The sequence below is a fragment of the Ictalurus punctatus genome, chromosome 10 (genome assembly GCF_001660625.3).
Source record: "Ictalurus punctatus breed USDA103 chromosome 10, Coco_2.0, whole genome shotgun sequence".
Lineage (NCBI taxonomy): Eukaryota > Metazoa > Chordata > Actinopteri > Siluriformes > Ictaluridae > Ictalurus > Ictalurus punctatus.
This window is the reverse complement of record NC_030425.2, coordinates 18,205,001-18,227,685: the sequence shown is the minus strand read 5'-3', so window position 1 is coordinate 18,227,685 and position 22,685 is coordinate 18,205,001. Positions and strand designations below refer to the sequence as shown.

General features: G+C 36.4%; 2 protein-coding genes across 3 annotated transcripts in view; one reads left to right on the top strand and one right to left on the bottom strand.

Moving 5' to 3' along the window:
* psmd1 (proteasome 26S subunit, non-ATPase 1) overlaps nt 1–22,685 on the bottom strand; it is a 50,049-nt gene that overhangs the window by 18,302 nt on the left and 9,062 nt on the right. Inside the window, exons 8-16 of one of the 2 annotated variants that reach the window (XM_017478297.3) lie at nt 22,403–22,463; nt 21,724–21,849; nt 21,376–21,464; nt 20,553–20,631; nt 20,292–20,465; nt 20,088–20,199; nt 19,425–19,621; nt 19,098–19,193; nt 16,829–16,893 (exon numbers count right to left, since the gene is read on the bottom strand). In XM_017478297.3, the coding sequence (XP_017333786.1) occupies nt 16,829–16,893; nt 19,098–19,193; nt 19,425–19,621; nt 20,088–20,199; nt 20,292–20,465; nt 20,553–20,631; nt 21,376–21,464; nt 21,724–21,849; nt 22,403–22,463 (999 nt within the window). Of the gene's footprint in view, nt 1–16,828; nt 16,894–19,097; nt 19,194–19,424; nt 19,622–20,087; nt 20,200–20,291; nt 20,466–20,552; nt 20,632–21,375; nt 21,465–21,723; nt 21,853–22,402; nt 22,464–22,685 lie in introns of both variants that reach the window. The other variant, XM_017478296.3, reaches the window with a different exon arrangement.
* htr2b (5-hydroxytryptamine (serotonin) receptor 2B, G protein-coupled) lies at nt 756–13,233 on the top strand. The gene is made up of 4 exons (XM_017478298.3): nt 756–1,440; nt 3,778–4,066; nt 10,548–10,748; nt 11,904–13,233. The coding sequence occupies exons 2-4, from the start codon at nt 3,850–3,852 to the stop codon at nt 12,821–12,823; spliced, it is 1,338 nt and encodes a 445-aa protein (XP_017333787.1). The 5' UTR covers nt 756–1,440; nt 3,778–3,849; the 3' UTR covers nt 12,824–13,233.

The following is a 22,685-nucleotide window of genomic DNA, read 5'->3' as shown; positions in this document are numbered from 1 at the left end:
GATCAGCCTCCAGAACACCTATATCTGGAACGTTTCAGAAAGTGCTCATAAGGCTGTTTTTGTCTGCTTCGACTTTTTTTTTTTTTGGTTCCTCTTTTGAAAGTGCATAAACAAAAGCCTGAGGCTGACACACTCCAGGAATGAGCAGAGGAGTGTTAACCAGACACGGTGGCAAAATGAACAAACAAAAGGAAGTCCTCGACTCAGGAGTTATGCCTCCACTTGTAAAAATTGGATATTAACATGCAACAAAAAGAATGAGAGAGATAAAGAGTGGTACTTTCTACATGACATAAATCAGCTACACAGCTAACTCAAGAGTGCAGATAAGAAAATCAGGATATTTTCACTGAAACAACAACAAAAAAGTTTCTCGCTCTCACACTATTATATATATATATATATATATATATATAAAGACAAACAAATGCGGGTTGAGCCAGATGTGCTTTTGAGTCCGAAAGTAAACATTATGAAGTAGCAGGCACTATGGTTTCTGACGGAAAGGTGGGCAACAGATGTGAAGGCAAGAACACACTGTGCAGCATTTTGCGTGCATGTTAGATGCAGTGTTAAATCCAATATGAAAAGGCCGTGTTTTATAGAGAAGCTCACATCTGAATTGTGAATCAAACAGATGATTGTCACAGGGTAAAATAAGGCAAAAAAAAGGCAAAATAATCTCATAATTAGAAAATAAATAAATAAATAAATAAAAATAATAATAATGCAAATATGAAAATGTGGAAAACTTCTGTGCAGAAAAATTGTTTAAAAAAAAACCTACATTCCCAAATATGCTTGCAAATATCCAATATAGATTTAATTACATGAAGAAACAAAATAAAATATCTATTATAGGTGATGACAAAATGTAGCTTTAATGAAAAGTTTTGTTAAGGACACAATTAACAGAATGTAAAGAAAAGACGATACTTTAAACCTCTGCATTTCCCCCCAAGCAGAGTGCGCTAAAAAGAATAAACAGTAGATCCGCCGTGTTCAAGGAAATTACCTCCCAGAACCGCTGGCACACATCCAGCACAGACACACACTCGTGTGTTTTCGGAGACAGTCAGAACGACAGAGCGAGCAGACGAGTATAGCACCAAAGAGTAAGGAGGAGAAGAACTAGAAGATTAGTGCTGCAGTAGGTGATGCGAAAAGGGAAAAAAATGGACATAAATCCTTTAATACAAGGCGGAGAAGTGAGATAATCCTCTGGGTCTCGTCCAAGGGAAAGAATCCGAAGAGTCGGTTTGGTTTCTCGTTTTGTGAGAGCACTTATAAAAACGTGTGAAGAGACAAACTAAAGGAGTAAAGGATCACGGCTTGGGAGGTTCTAGATGAGTGAAGGCAACACAGGGAAGTAAAAAAAAAAAAAAAAGGCATGTGGGATAAGACTAAAGAACAAAGAGCACTAACAGATTGGAGCTGAAGGTAAGAGAGGTTTAAAATTTTTTAAATAAAAAACTAAATAAATATGGCTAAATAAAAGCAATATGGAAATAATTACAGACCTAAGTGAATTTGAGATTTGAGTTGAGTCTGACGCCAATTAAAGAAATGAACCATGCAACCAGAAAAACGCTGGAAATAAGCAAATAAATAAATATGAAATAAAAAAAATTAATTATGGAAAAGGCATCAAGCCGTTAAATCTATCCACTATCAAAAGTGTGAATCCATTTCAAAATGAATTAAAATGATACATTATTATAAATCTAATATTTAAAGATCAACTGTCAGGTTAACACCTCTGAAAGTGAAGGAAAAAAATATTTAATATAAGACACATTATGCTAATGGAATATATACACATCATATTAAAACAAAGCCATAAACCAGCGTACACACGGATAATAATGCTAATATTATCATTAACACTCACCAGCCAGGGGGGGTGGGGGGGTGGGGGGGTGGGGGGTCGGGATTGAAGCAGCATGCCATCTGTCCTAACTCATCAAATTTCATTAAAACACGAGATGGCCGAGTTCATGAGCGAACGGTGATTACTGCAGATCTTCACTTCCTTGCTTAATTACTTCTCAATGGTCTAGAACTAACGACAGCACAGGGAAAATCAGACATGGTTTATAATAATAAACGCCAAGTCGAACCCGAGATAAGGACAGTGGAGGGGGAAGTGCTAGTCTGTGGCGTAAAATCACAGCGCACACAGTACAATAACTGAGCTTGGTTTTGAACTCCGTGATTAAAACATGGTGCAGTGAAATAAAGATAAATTACTGGCACATTAGATGATGAAAGCACTTTGATGCAAGTCAGCTAGCCAATAAGGCTTGACCGTATATTTGAAGCACAGTGTAGTGATACATCAGTGTTCACTGCACCGTGATAAAGATCTCAAATTATTCTACCGTTTAGAGCTGGGCGATATGACAATGTAATATCAATCTTGTGGTAAATCATGTCAAAATACACTTTTCAGATATTGTGAGCATCATCTGGATTTTATGATCTGGAATCAGCAGGTTAGTTTTGTAAAATATTATGGGTATTTTTGTAGACGTAAAAGTATTCTGAATATTCTAATGAAAGCAATTTTTTTGCATTAGTACATTTTCCCCTTTTCATTTCTTTACTTATTTACTCTGTAATTTACTTACTAATTAATTTAAAATTAATTGGTGGATGAGTACAATGCATATGGTGCATAAAAAATGTCATTAAATGAGATAAATAAGATAAAACTAGCATGGTGCATATTTTCCATTGTACACTAGACACATAAAGTACATTGTAACTAGTAGTGTGTAAAGTGATCCTAAAATTTGACCATTTCCAGCCAATCAGACATGATCTGACATAAGCAAGTACAACAACATCCATGACCACGAAGCAAGGAACTGGTTATCTTTATAAAATCCATGTAAACTCTACTGCACTTTAAATTTTGTACAAATTCCATGGATATAAGGCTTAGATTTTGGTTACTAGGTGGAGATTGAAAGGGCAAAACGGGTGTCGTTCATCATCTGTGCTGTGCGTCACTTGGAATCTGGCACACAATTTTGAGAGTTTCAAGGCTTCTGTTGTGTAGTGATAAATTGTTGAAGTCTCGTTGTGATTCTTCTCAAAATGTTTACTTTACACTGAAAGCCAAGACCATACGATATTATTTGCTTCGATCCTTAATAATCATATTCCCAAAGCATTAAAAAGCAAAGTTTAAACACAGAACAGAAAACGATGATCTATCAATAAAAGCACTGGAAACTGATATTTGTGCATAAATAATGATGTATGAAGATTGCGATATGAACATTCGTGAGTGACAAAAATGTTTGATATATATATTTTTTTTACCAAGCTAGTGAAGTCCACATTATTTTGTTCTGAATATATTTCAATGATTTTTAAACACAGTAATTATATTAAACAAATGCTGCTTAATACTGCTTAATGAAATTTGCAGCCGGCACAGTTGAATTTTAAAATATAAAATTATTTTGCATAAAGAAATACATTTTGCCTTCATTTACTCTGCTCTTTTTCCATGCACATAAGCCAATAACAGCTAAGCAATTTGATTATTAGAGGCTTTTCCCCCTTAAAGTTTGCGTAGGTCAATCACATGTGGAGGATTTTTTTTTTTTTTGACAAAATATTTTATTGTCGATTGCTGTTCTTTTCTTGTTTTCATTCCACTCAAGTGGTGGCATGTTACATATTTGGCACGACAAATAGCTGCTGTGTATCGCTCGCTATTCATTCCTTCATCCTGACTCTCTCTCTCTCTCTCTCTCTCCGCAGTGGGACAATGCTGGCCGAGCCCCAGGAAAAAGACACAGCACGTCGTTCTTCGTCCAGGCGAGTGAAAGCAGCATGTTTTCTCCCAATGGAGAGAAGCTGCACTGGGCCTCGCTGCTCTTCCTCGTGGCCATCCTGCCCACTATTGGCGGAAACATTCTGGTCATCCTGGCTGTGTCACTTGAGCGCAAACTCCAAAATGCCACTAATTACTTCCTCATGTCTCTAGCTGTGGCCGACCTGCTAGTGGGGCTGCTGGTGATGCCCATCGCTCTCGTTACCGTGCTGTACAGTAAGTCAATTCTGTACTCACCTTCACTTTAACTCAATTCACATATACTTTCTTTTTCACATCACAATAACGGCAAATGCTTTAATTTCTATTTAGTAAATAGTCACAATACCGCATTAAAAAAAAAAAAAAAAAGAGAATGTTTAGCGTTACAATTAATGTTGTGGAATGTCCACGAGTTCACTCCTGTTCTCTCTTACATTTCAGCAGTTATAAACAGTCAATTTTCAAACTCGGCTGTCCTAAAGATTTTGGAAAACTTAAAAGTTACAGCTTTACAAAGCAAACGTTATAAGAATATAAATAAAAAAAATTCTTCTGACAAAAAACCGTACCAATCCCTGTGAATGAGTTGTTACTATAGAAACAATAACATTAGACAATTACTTATTAAACAATAATGAGCGTATTGATAAATATGTAATCTGCAGCTGCACTACTATCAGAGCCGCTGTTCTAGAAAATAAATCAACGATCAGAATCCAGAAGAAGCATTTTTGCAGATGTTTGTTTGAAGAAATAAACAAGTAAATCCTGATGTACTGTAATCAAGTATTGTAAAAATGTTAATCGCTCACCCCTAAAAATAAAGCCCTAAAACCCTGGACTCAGTTCCAACAGAAAAGTCAAACAACATTTAAAGAATACATCTCAAAACTTGCCAGTTGGAATAAAGCTATAAATATGAGTGAGTGTAAGGATTATAAAGCCTCTGTAACAACCTCCATTACTGTGTGGAATATTGTGATACATCAGATAAACAATGTTTGGCACTGACTTGGTTAAAGTGGATGAGCTTTGGCAGGTCTTTCCATAGTACTGTGTTTCCTTCGATGATTCACACAAAGCTATGGCGAATAAACTTGGACCTGACACCAGTTGGTTGAGGAGGACAGGCAAAACTCAGGGCTCTACAGTGTGACCATTTCAGTAGCATTTGCGAATGCGAAAAAATATTTAGGTGCACCGGTGCGAGTGACCTGTTCGGAGTTGTAAAAGACAATCAGAATAAAAACTACAACTCCAAAATGCATCTACACCGTGCAGCGGTTACTTTTGCACTGCTTTTCATAACATCAGTCAACCGAACAAGTGTGTAAATACTGCAAAAAAGCCATTATGACAACCACAAGAGTAACACTGTACATCATCTGCTTCTCTCAACTTGCCGATCTCACAAACCGCCATCTTTTATTGATCAAGCAAAATGACCTGAACCTGCGAATGTGACATGTTCGTGTAGCCACAGCAGCGCTGGGTGGAGTAAATTAAAAATAATGCTAACGCTACAAGTCTGGTGGTAATTCAAACTTCTTTATTAAATAATTCCTCACCAATCATAATCAAGATTAACAATTGTTCAGTCTGTAAACATACAGTTTGCTGCCTCTCTCCCTTCACCAACTCTAACAGAGCATTCACTTCATTTAAGCTCACAGTTGCCAGATATCACTAGAATAGTCAACTCCAGTTTCCATGTTTGATTTAAACCCCCCAAAAAACAATATTATCAGCAAACATGGTAACAACCCATCTAAAAACGAACAACTGAAACAAACAAACAAATAAAATGTAAAGACAGAAAGTGTGCTTATTTATAAATAAATAATTTTATATAATAAATAGATATGATAAATTTGTAAAATATAAATAAAATGAGAAATGAGAATGTTTAATTACTATGGGTTGCATTTAATGTCAATTTGACATTAAGCTTAGTAGGATATTTCCTTAGAAGGCTATTAGCCTTCATTTTTCTAATATGGAACATTTTTATATTAGTCTTCTTTTAATTAGGACTCTTTATTGTTTAAGATATTTAAAAAAATATTTTATGCTTGTTTATTTATCAATTAACCAACAGTATGTCATTGCTATTATTTTAATTCAATTAACAGTGACCATGAGCAGAGAGATTACACTTAACTGTTTATGATGGACTTCCTGATTAAAGCGTAAACAAAAAAAGATTGGCATCTGGAATGGTATCGGTTGATCAAGAGGACAAGAAATTGGTATCAGCTGTAAAAATCCTGATCGGAGCATCATTAATGAACACCAATAAACTAAAGTGCTTTGCATATGACGGGTAAATGAACTCACCCAATCACATCCTATATGAGATTATTCAGATATATACACAATATACGCAGAGCAGTTTGAGAACTGACTCCAGCCCAGACCATGACAGTGGGAAATGGCTAATAGTGTATCTTTAAATATATTTAAGAGAAGCAGACTTCAAAGACTGAACATTGAGGTATTTTGTATTTGTTTACAAATACAAAAAAGGTGGAACAATGGTTGTTGCTTTTTTGCATACTTTTTTGCGTACAATTAACTGAAAATATTAAATTTAGTTTATCAGAAGTTAAATTAATTTGTCATGGCTCACACCATGTTCCTAAATTCTGTTAACTGACAAGCTCAAGTTTTCTCATGCCTACGTGTGCGTTATATCGTGGCACATTAACGTTACCATCTCTAAAAAAATTTTTGGTAATTTTTGTAATTAGGACCACAAGTGCCCCTAAAAAATTTGTTACCGTAGAACCCTGAAACTGGATTCACTGATGGAAAGAAACTAAAATAGTTTCATTTCCATGAATTCAGGGACGCAAACTACAGGGCGTCACGCTATTCATTGGAAATTCTTCACAGAAGGTACCGTTAGCATCTGAAGTCTTATCTGAACTCCTCAAAATGTGCAAATAACGCCAACTCAAAACAAAAACATACCTCTGAAACGGCACTGGTACTCAAACGCAGCTGTCGATTTGGCTAATCTAGGCTAAATATGTAATCAGTGCCAGTTCAACATACAGCTCCAGTACTGGTACTGGACTCGTTCTCATAAGATTAAATGGGATTCAACATGTGGCCCCAGTCACTGGTGAATACTCCGATCATATGGAGTTTTGAAAGCCCAGTCTTTTATCTGTATAGGAACCATATGGGAAGCGTGATCCTTGGGCTCACAGATTCAAGGAGGAGAAATTATACCTTCAGACAGTCCACATAAAAAAGTGCGAGATACATAACAACCAGTATTATAACAGTATGACACCATCACAGATTCTAATAACTTTGAACTTTAGATTTTCAATAAAGATGATAAATGTGGTATCGTGAAGGTTCAGTGAAGGGAAACAGTTGAAATTAGATAAAAGTGGAGTTAAGAGAAATCACAAAGGTCACAGATCATATCCACATGATTATGTCATTTATTTAAAACAGTGCAGTAAAAAAAGGCATTCTAAGCAATATGGCCAACTTCTTGAAGATCAAAACGTCAGTGTAGCTTTTCTTTCGGGTTGAGAGACAACACAGAAACAGAGCAATAGCAAGTTAAACTTCGTTTCAAAATGATCGTGTTTGTTTTGACTATTAAACTGGCACAGGACAGTCATAGTATTTATTGAAATATCTCTGGTTAAATTTGAATCTAAAAGTGTTTTTCTGACAAAGAAATGGAAGAGATAAGCTGAAAGAGACACAGAGGAGCTGGAGGTTTTTCATCATAAACATTAATATACAAAAACTGACAAAATACCTTAAATCATTTTTAAAGTACACCACAATCACATTAGTATGTAAAAGATGTATTCTACAGGTACCAACCCAGTTATACTTGTATTGGTATTAGAGTGTATAACAATGATTGTCACTGAAGTGGATGTGCATTGTGGTTTTCACCACTAACAAAATTAGAAAAATGTTAATAAATAAATAAAAATAAAAAAAGTTAACTTTTTTTGATGTGTGCATAATGAGAGCTTGGAACCAGTGACCCCGACACCCACCCCGACTGTACAGTCATACTCTTAGCTGAGCTATATTTCTAAACAAGGCTGACTGTATTTAAAACCGGAAACCTAAAGAGCCGTGAAAGCCTCAGCAGCTTGTCGTAAACCAGAGCTGTAAAGTTATTTAAGCTTTATTCAAACAAGCCAGAGGTACCGATAAAAAGGACCTGAAAGATATTTGCAAGAGAGAAACAGCCACGTCTTGTTCACTAAGGTGGAATCAAACTAGAAAATGTACCAGAAGACAAGAATGCTCTAGGGTAATTAAATCATATTAGCGAGACAGAACAAATGATACCAAATGGCTCTGGAGTGCAATGCTCATTTATCACGTGCTACGGGACACAGAGGATGGTCTATAGAGCCGTGCTTAGTGGATATGTCTGCCTGGACGTTTGAGGTCATTATTCAGCACCTCCATGCTGTAGCTTTTATTTGCTGAGGTGGTGTAAAAACATTAAAATATTTAACTACATGGTTATGTTGCAAGGAAATTGGAGGGAAACTAAAAGTAATGTATGCTAAGCAAGACAGTTCAACAGCACCATCATGGCTGACTCTCCTGGTTGTCCAGCTATTCACCAATCAAGCGATTGCAATTCTTTATGTTATCATTTAGCACTGAATCTTTAAAATTGTAAAATGTTACAGTTGTGCAATTTTTTTTGTGTTTTCTATCTTTTAATTAATAATAGTGTTAAAAAATGACTATTTTGTCAGTGAGAAATATCGGTAAACTTGCAGATTAAAAAAAAAAATGTAAGCAGATTTTGCTGGCAAATCTGCATACTGTATATAGCAGAATTGTATTATAGTATTATATGATTTTTATAATAGTGCCCATCTCAACTTAGTGTTTCAAAAACAATGCAAAGAAACATTATTTTGGACCATTTTAACCCCAGTAGTTGTTTTTTTTTTCTTTTCTTTTTTTTTTTTTTTTACACATCTCCATATATCTAGTTTGTGCACGTGTACAGTAACCTGGAGTTTAATGGAATACAGAAATTTTTTTAATCAATCAATTTAATTATCATTATTAATTATAGAAGCAGTTTTAAAAACTCAACTTAATTTTCTGTTTGAATCGTACATTTTTGAAAGCACGACATAAATAAATGCATCATTAAATATTATTAATATTGACAGTATTGATATGACAGCCTTTCACTTAACAATTCGGGTATATTCATAAAGACAAGAGAACAACCAGTTTCCTATCCTGTTTGATGACGTGAAAAACTAACAGGTTGGAAATATTAAACACCTTTCAGAGTGCATCTTTTTGAGACGTTATAGAGCTAATATTTTATAACATAGAATAACTATATCTCAACATAGTTTAATTCTTTTCATGGAAAAGCTTGACAGCATAAATGTTTTACTTATTTACAGCTAAATAAAACAACATTTTCTTAAAAAAAGGAAATTATTTTGGCAAATTGATAATGAAATGGTTTCAAACACAAGTTTAAAATCAATGTCGTCACGCGTTAAAGCCTAATCCCTTTTTAAGCAAATGGCTAAATGAAAAATTGCCCGTGTGCAGAGCAGAAACAGAGCTTCGTGTCCCATCTCCACATCTGTTAAACAGGTGAAAACAGGACTCCGTGTCGACACCTTGAAGTATTAAACGGTTCCATGTCGGGGTAAATATGGGATAACAAATTCACACAGAGCTCAGTTTGCTATAAAATCACAATAACAGAGCTAAAAACTCAAGAATATACTGGGGAAAAGAAAGAAGAATCTTATATATTCATCGAGGACAGAGATATTTATATGGGAAACGTTAGCCTCAGACCTCTGGAAGAATCTCCTTTCACATTACTCTCAGGAATAGAGAGATGCTAGTGCAAAGAAAACTAACTGCCTGTTCTTTTCTCAGATTTTCTCCAGTATGCGATCCAGCATTTTTTGCCCATCATAGGTATCAGATCAGTGCCATCCCTAGTATAAATTACGACTAATTAATTGCCCAAGGTCCGTCACTGTGTGAAATTACAAGTGTCTTAATGAAAAGCCTTTAAGTGTAGTCAAAGAAGAAAGATATAATCTCTCTTCCATTCTAGAAGCAAAACTTTACTTCTGACTATAAATCAGTGATTTTTGGTAGCTGCAATGCTTCTGAAGTTGCTGTTATTGAGAATTAACACCTTCAACAGAATTGTGGTGTCATACCTTTAAACACATTTTACACACTCATTATTTGATTAGAAGCTACAGGCTGTGTACCAAGAAGCTCAAATGTTAAAAGAACAAAAAGCTTCCCACAGATTTAAATGACATATTTACATTTCATGTTAGCAAAAAGTCAGGATTTAACGGGATACAATCATGACTGATGTTCAGCGACTGAGAGCTTCAGTGACTATGAGAGGTGTGTAGACATGGTTGCATTATTATATGTGTGGGTGTTGCTTCTAGAGAATTAAAAATGCCACTTCATTGGAAAACCAGTATGCTTCAGAAATCTGATTAAAAGGCCTGTGCGGACATGAAAAACTGGAGCTGAAAAGGTTGGGCAGTATGATAAGAGCACCAAGAAGCAGAACAAATGAAAATTTGTGGTATATTGAATCTATTAGTATAGATTCAGTTTCTATGTTGAATCTATTAGTGTAGATGTGTCATTTTTCCCCCGCATCTGATCAACGATCAATACTGTGTTTCAGATTCAGCATGGCCACTTCCTGAGTTCCTGTGTCCAATCTGGCTATTCCTTGACGTTTTATTCTCCACAGCTTCCATCATGCACCTTTGCGCCATCTCCCTCGACCGCTACATCGCCATCAAAAAGCCCATCCAGCACAGTCAGTACAACTCCCGAGCCAAAGCCATGGCCAAAATTGCACTCGTCTGGTTGATATCGATAGGTGAGCTCTCAAATATCAAAAGTTTTCATGGTTTAATGTTGGAATCGAGCGCAAGTGTGCTGTTTTCGATCAAACAAAACAAGCAAGAAACCGTGTTACTAAGGAATAGCATACGTGAGATTTTCTTGTTTTTTTTCACTCTTGCATAACCTTTCACTTTCCTCAATTACTGATGAAATGTTTACACAAAGGGACAACTGCTTAGTTTCTTTAGCTTTTATCTGATAATGAGATGACAATTTTGGCAGTATGGCTGTTTGTACCACTTTTAAGTAACTGACAGCTAGTAGCAATATACCAGCTGTTTATTTTGTTGCTGTGAGGAATGAAACACTTGCCAAGGCAGCTTCGACACATATCTATACACAATAGATTTAATAAAGTCTAAACCAGGAGTGTGGCGAGGCACTCCTGACAGAACAGCACTACTTCCTGATTAAGGCTCACATTTTCTAAGAAAACTATTATACCTAACTTCCAAGTGCATCACTTTGGTCTATAATAAGATGTAATAATACCTGAAGCAGTGAACTTTTGATACTAAACCAACTTGGTGTAATTTATGACAAAAAAATGCATTTGTATCAATGAAAATTAATGTGTTTCAAATCAACAGTTCTTGATGGTCGACCCCAGACTTCAGTACCCGACTTCAAATAAGCAAAACAATTACCTCTTAATGATGGGGCTTTGTTATATAACCGTTTTGACCTGGAACAAGACGAGACGACACCTCGTGAGTTCTGCTCGTTAACAAAAGGTCCAGGTGATTATTTTGATGGTGATGTCTGGAACACTGTGGCGTTTGGCGCTACAACAGAGTTGTGTTTTAGATCCATGAAAGGCAGATCTTGTGCAGTGTCACTTCAATAATGACCATGCACACCATGTCCTTGCGTATGCTGAAGGCTTACAATCCCATACACGCTCCTTTGACAAAGCAGTATTACTGAGAAAAACCAGACAATGCTAGCTAAAGCTATTGAAGTCAACATCAGTGGAATGGTATGCTATTTAAAGATCTACAGCCAACTGTATAGCGATATTTTTTAGAGATGGATGGTTCGTTTATTTTCAGTGAGCGGTCTGCTGTACGGTGCATAACCAAGCCAGTCTTGGTGCCACAATGATCTGAATGATCTTTCTCTCCAACAGGTATTGCCATACCCATACCCATCAAAGGACTGAGAAGCCCAAATCATGGAATCAACATAACTTTCAACAGCAACCATACCTGCCTGTTGACCTTCGAGGGCTTCGGCGAGTTTAAACTATACGGCTCTCTGGCGGCCTTCTTCATCCCCCTCATGATCATGATGATTATATACCTGCTGACGATCCAAGTATTGCGCAAGAAAGTGTATCTCCTTAGATCGAGGGCGTGTCAGCAAGTCAACAGACCCATGGTGTGTACGGTCTTCCAAAGGGAGCAAACGGTAGAATCAACACCGGAGAAAATCAGCATGCTGGATGTTATTAAAAAGGACCAAATGCTGCAGAGAACAAACCCCATCACAGGGGGTGAGCTTACCATTAGGCGACTGTCCACCATGGGAAAGAGATCCATGCAAAATCTGAGTAATGAACAGCGAGCCTCAAAAGTCCTGGGGATAGTCTTCATGTTGTTTGTGGTCATGTGGTGTCCATTTTTTATCACCAATGTGACATCGGTGCTCTGCGAAAGTTGCAATGTCAAATTGGTGGAGAGACTTTTGGACATTTTTGTGTGGGTTGGTTACGTTTCTTCAGGCGTCAACCCTTTAGTCTACACACTTTTCAACAAGACTTTCCGGGGAGCCTTTACGCGTTACATCACATGCAACTTTGGCACTAAGAGAGCATTGAGAATGCAGCGCAGGAACCTGACCAAAATCTCATTCCAGTCTTCTGTTGCGGAAAATTCCAAATTGTTTATGAAGCATGGGATGATGAATGGTATTGCTGCCACAGGGTACCAGAGTCCTTTGCGAAGACGACCCACAAACCTCCAACCCGCCAGTGGTGTAATGCTGGATACTCTTCTTCTCACGGAAAATGAGGCTCGCAAATCTGATGAAGGAGTCAGCTGTTTATAGCAAGCTTTGATACCTTTTTTTTTTTTTTAAACAAAGAAAAGAAAGCCCAACTTCTACAGCTTAAAATGCTCAATCAGAGAATTGTCCAGTATTCATAGTTCACTTTTTGCAAATGGAAAAAGAAATCTTTGATTAAGTCTGTAATTTTCAGCACTTTTAAAAGATGATATCTGATACTGGAATAATATGAAAGGAGGCAGGATTGTGGAGAAAAAGGAATGTATAGAATACCAGCTAGCTGTAGCATGCATGAAATACACATTAACTAACTGTGTGAATGTAATGGCTTTATGAGGACATACAAATGTTTTTCTGGTTATCTTGCTGAGGTTAAAGGTCTGAAATACTGGAATAAATTAAGCATGATGGAGATTTCTCTCCATGTGCAAGATACTTAACCAGTAGAATCATCCGAGGATTATCGTATGGTCTTTTCAGACAGCTTAAACAATTCCTGAACTCAGTCATGGAGGTAACTTAGTTCTCATTAGATCCTCTGATCAAACTAAGCTTTAAAGATGCTATTGTGTTCTGGAATAACAGGTAATGGTGAGATCTAAGGCAGCTTTTACAACCACTCTGATCATTCTTAGCTAATATCTGCTAACTAACTAGCCTAGCTTGCTGTCTAGATTAGAATTATTAACAGTAATGCAGATGAAATAAAGATGTGCATAACTCTGGTGATGAGGAAGTTGTTGCATTCACTGTAGCTTTGTAGGCTGAAAATCAAGAGAATTTCAGCTGCTTGTGTGACTTCCAAGTGTGGAAGCAGCCTTACAAAAACCTACAAAGACTGTAGTATGTGATAACTAAATTAAGTAACAAAAAGCTGAAGAATAGCTACTGCTCTGTTATGGGTTTTATAAGGGTTGAGAAAGCTTGGAATTGAAAACAAAGCAAGAAAAGAGAGATGATCAATCTGGAATGGTCACATGACACACCTATTCTATTTTTATATATGTTCTGAGGTTCGGAGTTCAAATACCAGGACTCTCAAAGTAAATTTTGGGGCTTTCACCAAGTTTGACAAAACTTTCTTTGGATAATAAACTCAGTAGGTTACATAACCGGGTCTACTATAAGCAGCCAAAATGAGGGCTTCTTATGATGGACATGCAAGAAAATCTAAATCTGTATCTTATTAATTTATGATTTCTATAGAATGACTAATTAATGAGCAAAAGGGAACAAGTGTGTTTAAGAGATATTTTTTGGCTTCTTATAACTCACTTATTGAGATGTTATAAATATCTAATCTATCAGATATTAACTGAGACAAGAAGTATTTCTTGCCAAATAAAACTTTTCATTAAACACCCTGTATCCGTGAAATGAATTCAACAACGTGAGAACATACATGTGTGTCCAATTTTGCTAAACAGGAGCAGCTAAGTTCATCGATTTGCTGTTTATTATTTTCCTGGGTAGCACAAGGTGAAAAACAGCAGTTTTTGGACGCATGACATGCCATCGTGTAAGAATTCTGCAAACGTCTCATAAGAAAACTTAGTCGTTTAGCCCGGAACAAGATTTTTGTTTCACAAATTTCTGAGCACTCACACCACAAAGGTGAGCAAATTGCAGTGCTCCAGTTCTACGAAAGTACTGTTTTATAAATCAATAACCATAACTACATTTTCCATGCCGAACATGAAGTAATGTGCCAAGTTGAACCAATCACATTACTTGGCATGCGGTGTTGAGATCGGATAGTTACCACAGTTCGCTGTAAGTGAGAAATGGAAGTGTGAAAATGACCTTAAAATATTACATAAGCCAGCACACGAAGAGGATGTTTTTGTTTTTCTAAATATTAGGTGTCTGGTCACACAGAGGACAGAGTCCTTACAAGCTTACATATTCATTACAAAATCTAGATATTGCTAATCCAGTTTCTCAGGTCGTTAAACATCATGTCCAGTCACTTTCCCTAAACATGCAAGAGCTAAAAGAACACGACTGAGCTGAACTGTTGCAGCACTGGAGGCTCTCTAAACACAGCAAGGATTTACATAATCTTTAGATCACAGCCAAATGATCATGAGAATATTATACGACCTTTTTAGGGCTTAAAAAAAGTTTACCCAGTTCCTCTGCCTGGCCCAAAACAGTGGAAAGTGACTAAGAAGAATAAAACTATGATAAGAAGTAATAATGTACTCCGTATAAATGTAAGAAGCCTAATTCAACCAAATGCATGCTGCTTTACAAGGGAGGCTGGCAGTGAGATCACAAACACACACAAAAAAAAGTCCAACTACTCGAATGATGACAGCAATGCCTTCTACAGACAAGCTGAACAAACTAGTACGGCGGCTAAATTAGGACACAACAGTCATAAACGTAATGTGACATAGCATGGCATCCAAAAAGAAATCTGATCCTTAGCAAATACTTAGCTAAATACTCTAACACTAACGCAGGGACAACCAGGACAAAATTCTCTCAAATAAAACCAGGGACGCACCGAAAATGTTCTGCCGAAAATGGCATTTTAGATTTTTGGCTGAAAGAGAAAAAAGCCACGTCCCGCTCCTCAGTGCTCAGATTTCACTCACGATCTAGCCGATGGTTATCGTTGCATTGCAACATTATTAGAGCAATGTTACTAGATTCCAAAAAAGCTAAAACACCATAACTTTCCCAAGAACCTGTGAGGAAGCATTGTTACTTAAAGGTGGGCTGGGGGACATGAATAAGCCGTGGTTGTTAATACTCAGTTGGAGGAGATCAGTGTCAGAGTTTCATTTGGATGCATTATGAGCGGGATGAAACTCAACTACCAGTGAAATCCATTAGAGAAGACTCTGGAAAATATTCCAGAAGAACGTGAGGAATCTAGTGGTTGTATATACACACATGTACAGGAAGATTAATCAGATTTGGCTGGCGGACATAACAAGATTTGTCCATAAAGAAGCCAAAGAGAATGAGTGTGCATATATGAAGCCTTTGATTTATTTATTTACTTTTTCAGATTTAATGCAGAGTTCAGCTTGCCTTCAAAGGATGCTTTAGGTGTTAACCGGTAATCGAAAACAGTGTTCCAACATAAACAGCCAGCAGGTTTTAACCATCAGGACTATTAAAAGAAAAACGCTTATTTTGCAGAAAATTCACCATAAAGACATGGACAGGTCTGACTGCAGGGTGATAAATTAAGCTATAAAATCCCCGGTTCCATACAGCTGGCATGTTCACGTTTCTACTAGACGTGTACTGATTAGCAGTTACACAAATAACTTAATTATAAACAAATTTATTATTATTTTTTAAAATACCATGAACTTTAATTACATTTTAAAAAACAAACACATTACAGCTTCCACTCCACTGCTGTTTACATCCGTATAACAAAAGGTCCTGAGGAGTTTTGTTCCTCTTACTACAAACATGTGCCAACAATCACACTTATGTACATGTGTACTATTTATCTATTTGTAGTTACTTTTACTTTACATGAAACAAGTTAGTTCCTGTTCTCACTTACATTCCTGCAGCTATAGACAGTAATTCCCTCAACTGTCGCTCATGTTCTGTCCTGAAGACATCAGAAAACGTAAAGTTACAGCTTTACCCCTGACTGTTACAAAGCGCTGAAACTGGAGACTCCTTCCATAAATATTAAACAAAATAAGTGTCTTCATAGAACACTCCCCTATATCAAAGATTTGTTTAAAAAAAATCCATTTATGTGGAGTGTCTGCCATACAAGTCCCTTTGAATGAGATGCTACTATAGAAATGACAACATAATAGAATGAGTGCATTAATATAAACCTATGATTTGCACTGAACTACTGTTAGAGCTGCTGCCATAAAAAAGTAAAATCACCATCATCTTACCAATCAGAATCCAGAATTCAACTGCTATGTTGTTTAAAGGTGCATAAAACTCATTTCAAATTGGATAAATGACTAAAACTAATTTCTTTCATTCGGAGTTTCAGCTAACATTAACAGGAAGCAGTGACCGAGAAAGAAACACCACTTCAGATCCTACCTGAACATGATGAACCCGATGGACTCAACGGCAGCTCTGCGTACGTCATCGTTCACATCACTGACCTGTTTATAAAAACAAAACAAAACGCAGTTGTTCAGCATGAAAAAGCGATATCAGACAATGTCAAGACATAAATGCTATTTAGACAGGATTCAATTTCTAGTAAGCATGCTAATCACACTAAAACTCTATGTGCACTACACACACCATTTAAACAAACATAGTTTTGATCCTTATGATAACAGCTTGTTGTGGGGAGCATGGCACGCAGGTCATTAGTAAGTCACATGACCATAACATGTCTGCAGTCTGTACTTGTAGTAGGAACTCTGTTACCTAAAACCCCCATAGTTTAATTTCCCTGACACATCTTAAACACGGTCTATGTTTCATCAGTCTGCATTTGAAACTTTTGGTTTCAGAGGAAGACCATAGAAAAGAGTGAGTGCTTCCTATGGTGTCTTTAAGAAAAAGTGTAACCATCTTTTCTTACAGGATATAATGCAATCTTTACCAACATGTAAGTTTGAACAGGATGCATATTCCCTGGAGTTATTTCTACTGCTCAATTTATAGAAGGTGATATACAGCGCCATTTTTCTAGATTCATGCATGTGTATGAATCTAGAAATAATTACATAATTACTCACCTTCACATGGAAAACTAATCCAGTCTAAACAGGGCCATAAGAGATTTTCATTAAGTCGAATTCAAAGCAATATTTAACTCAACATTCAAAACCAACATAATAGTGTTCTGTATGATGAACTGTTTGATAGTTCTCTCAGGGTTAAGGAGGAAAAGTAATCAGTCCTCAAGATTAGCTCCATATTTCACGAAAATACTGCTGCACATAGTTGAAAAAATGTATTGAGTCAAAAGGATCATAAATGCACGCGTATATGTGCATGTGTGTAAGTGAGAGACAGAGAGAGAGAGAGAGAGAGAGAGAGAGAGAGCGAGCGACAGATGAGTGATGTACATATGTACCACTTTAATGCCATTTTTCCAGATGCAGAAATTTGACACTTTTCAGCCCATGTTCCTGTTTTCGTGTCAGCATTACAATTTCCGAAATCAGAATTCTCTAACGCAATGTCTCCGATACATCCTTTGTCACTTTGTTGATTGGATATTTGTTCTCTATTTTGGACCTTTATTCGTCCTTATTCCATTACATCTCACAATTCTGACTTGTATATACACATTGTCTCTCATTCATGTTTATTTTGTTCAAGTTAATTATTTTTTTTTTAAATTCTCAGTCTCTAGATAGATCAGACTAAATAAAACGATAACATCTGCATGCATCAACCAAATCTAAGTGGCTCTTAATTTTAATGAGGAATTACTCTTTAAAAATGTTATCTACAGCAACATAATTTACAAATGTTGTGGATACAAATTATACAACAACTGTTTAACATTTCAGCTCCTCAAAACGCAGGAGAGCAGAAAATTGGGATTAAACAAGCAACTTTTCCCAAACACAATCTAAATAATGGCGCCACCTGCAGGGTCACAGAATGCACCAACAGTATTGAACCTGGACTTATTAATGACATGAGACAACATATACATATAAGTATAGCAATGAACTGACAAATTAATGGAGAACCCCCCCCAACCCCCGCAATATTAATCTTAATTATCTTCTTTTGATAGAAAAGGGAAGTCACATCATCTAATTGTCATCTAAAATATGAAGTGAAGCTTCTGCTGATAATGGTAAAACTGCTCCATGTGTAAAAACCAGTCTTCTTTAGGTTTTGGTTTTAATTACACCCAATATTGCATTTAATTACACCCAGTTATGTATTGTCAGCAGCTATACATAACTCCTCCTAATACACTCCTGATACACCTGTACCAAGCCATGATGAGCTCTGAATACTCTGGATGGTTCGGGGGACTGCTCTCTAATTGAGGTGAACCATTAAATTTGGTAGTAATTTAGGAAAATAAATAAAAACCTTAAACTGTTAGAAAGGTGCAAAATGTTTTGTATACTGAATCACTGGTTGCTTATAAACATATAAATAGACTAAACTCTGGCTCCCCTTACTGAGATATCTGCATTAGAAGAAACAACTTGCCTACTTGTTTTAAACCTCATAAATAACCTACAACTATTTTTATCACTAACTATCTTTATTAAACCACTCATACATCACTTTAAGTACACAGGAAGTCCTGGCAAGCATGGGAGGGAGGGAGAGAGAGAGAGAGAGAGAGAGAGAGAGAGAGAGAGAGAGAGAGACATACCGCGACATGCAGCAGGCGTCTGATGGCCTTGTTGTTTCCCGAGCCGCAGTAAGCCATGCCGACTGTGTACATTCCTGAGCGACGCAGAATCGGGTCCTAGGCGGGCAGTGAAACAAAACAGAGCTTCAGGTTTTGTGCCAAGCACAAGACAAGTTCATTTTTATCTTCACCTCATCCATCTATATAAATACAGGGGGTGGGGGTAATACTCCACCAGGGTTATGGTGCAAAATAAAATACAATGCAGGGTTATCACTGTGGGATATAGGTTCTAATTATTTTTTTGACCAGCAAACAAATTTTAAACAATCAATAATCTTCACTCACTTTATCCCTGCAGAGGCTCTCAATGAGTGCGTCCGCCTCCTCCATCCTGCCATACATGACCATGGCAATGCCTACTGCCAGCCCGCGCAGGATTTTCTCATGCTGCGTCTCCTGAGCGTAACCCACCATGTCCTCTATAGCCTGCGCTGATTTAGAGCCCAGCATGACCAGACCTAACGCCAGACCTGCAGCCTCTCCTACACAGACAACCAAAGAGAGATATAACGTACTCTTATACAGCTGACCACTAAGATCACAGAGAAATACGATCACAGTATTTATATAAAATGAAGGAAAGAAGAAAGAAAAAGACAAGAATAAATGAACAAATAAAGAAAACAGAAGAAAACTGAACAATAAGTAAAAAAAAAGAATGAACAAAAGCAGAGAAATAAAAAAAATGTAAATAAAAAGAAAGCAAAATAATTCACGAACAACTGTTAATAAATAGAAAGAGAATAAAAAGAAATAAATAGAAAGGGGGAAAAAAAGAAAGAAAAGAAAAACAGAAAAAAATTAAAGGGGGGAATAATGTGGAAAAAACCAAGAGGAAAAAAAGAAATACAACAAGCAATAAACAAAGCTAAAAAACAGAAAAACAGAAAAGAAAAAACAAACAAACAGAAAAACACATGAAAAAAAAAAAGAGTGATATCTATTTACCTGTGACAGCATCATCCTGGTAGAGGTTTGATTTGAGAAGTTCATAAACATCCTGTCGAGCTGTACCAAGAGCCGCTAAGCCGAGACCCAGAGCTCCGCCATGACGCACAATCTGAACAAAAGGAAGTAAAAATACATTAATAAACTATCGAGTTATATTTCTGCAAATTTAATAAATGGTACTCATGTGTTTCAGGAACTTACATCATTGCTAGCGTTCTTTAGCTGACTAAGGAGATAATCGATAATGTCCCCCCCATGGTTGGCGTGGATCAGTCCGAGTGCATAAAGGCCTCCGCCTTCCTGGTAGGCGGAGCCTGGTGATGTGTCTTTGGGCAGGTAGGTGGCCATGAGCTGCAGGGCTTCCTTTTCATGGCCCTGAAAAAAAAATTCATGATTTGACCTTCCATCACAGAAATTTATCATGATGCCAATAAGCAATTTTTCAAGACAAAAACTGTTTACCTTGTGAATGACACCGAGAGACGCTGTAGCTGTGAACTTTGCCCAGTTTGTAGCTCTCGCAAGCCACTCCAGATTTTCTCTATAAGAAATATATTATGACTTACATATCTATAAAAATGTTATATAGCAGTTAGTTGTATATCTGTATCAATCTCCAAGCCGTTTCAAATCCTAAACCATATTATGACAGAATATAGCATACATCATAATCATTATTATTAACGTTTTTGTGGTGCATGGCATACACACACACACGAAGAGATGTACATCATGTTCTTGCAAAAGACTGACATTTTTCTTAACTATGAGAATCCAGTTTCACCAACATGCACCAAATTTGTTTTCAATACTCCTAATACTGTTTTGAAGACTCAATCCAATTCTGTTGAACATGATGTGAAAATTTCCAGAATGCTAAACTGAAGGTTTATATGGTAAACAGATACATGCCATGCAAACAGGAAATGTGGCATAATTCCACGGTACATTATACAATGTGGCCCAAAGTTCACATGCATGTTCAACGATGCCCCATAAGATCATCCGCATGCCAACACCGTTTCATGAACTGGACATTGCTGCAGTTTTGGTGCTTGCTCCCAACAATTGCTGCTAGATATATTAATTATAAAAACATTAGCCTGAAATGTAACTGTTTTGTAGACCTAGGATCTACAGCCTTTTTGGATATTGGTAACACGATTTATTGTGTTACAGAAATTCTTTGATACAGTGGGTAGAGTGCAAAGGCTGGACTTGTAAAGGTTTTTCATAGAAGGCTGGAACAACATCAGTATGTTCACTTTATAAGTAAAAATGTTACCTGAGAAACTGGTCACTTGTGGTTCCTGTGTGCATGAAGGAGTTTGCTATAACTGTGGCTGTGTGGCATACCGAATTTCGTACTGCATCCTAAAAATAAGTACATCACAGTTACCCAAGAGATTCAAATAGGTTTCATATTACAATTTATTAAAACATAATTTTTCATGGTTTTATTGAACATTAGATAAAATATCTTGCAAGAGCAAATGTGTGTCTATTATGTATATACAAATTAAAATGTAGGACAGGATGAAAGCAAACAGGTTAAAAAAAACAAACAAATGCATAACTGCAGCAACAAATTAAAAAGCTGAAATGTTCTATGTGTAAACACTCTGACTCCCACCTTTGTGTTTTTGAGGATCATTAAGTCCGTGTTGTTGTTTCGAATGAGGAACTGCAGATGAAACTCGATGGCCATTTCACCGCTGAGGATCTTGATCATTTTTGAGTTCTGGTCTTTTGGTTCGTCCTTCTTATAAAAGAAAAGATGGAAGCGATAAATATGGATGCATGTGCAATAGAATTTTTAAAAAACTTTTACACCACTATAGTTGCTCTGCATCAAGGATGTGGTGTAAAATTAAACATAAGGATGACTTTGTTTTCATTACGAATATTTTTTATTTTGATTTCATGGTTACCAAAAAAACAAAAAAAAACAAAAACATTACTATTGTATATTTTGATCCAAAAATATATTTGCTCTATCTGAACAAAATGCATGAGATTAATAGTACACATGTACCGAGTAATCTCTATATCTTTGGGCTAAAATTCAGGTGTTTTATCAGATTTGAAACAACAGCAGCTTTAATCTAATACAAAGATATTTGAACATACATTTTATATAAACACTATCTGTCCAAATCAGAATTCATTTGATTGAATTTAATTAATTAAATTTCATGTGTTTTTAAAATGATGCCCATCATACAGAGTTTTCCCCAGACATGCATAATTGGAGCTAATTTTTTTTTATTAAGGAAATATAATCTTTTAAAGATTAAGATAATCATAATTACCACATCTGCAGCTTTTCCAGCAGGAGAACTGCCAGCTTTATCATCAGTCTCCATCGCTTCACTACAGCAATAAAATCAGTCAGAGGAAAGAACAACAACAGCAAAAAAACTAATTTAACCTCAAGCTATTAAACAGTAGATAAAAGAAATCACATGTTTAAGGTCACTAAGATCATAATGCAGGGTTTACAAACGTTGCGCTGCCAGAGACACCTGTACCTCCTCAGTACAGGTTTCAGCTTTATTTTAAAAACCTTGTTTAAATATTTGAATAATTATTATT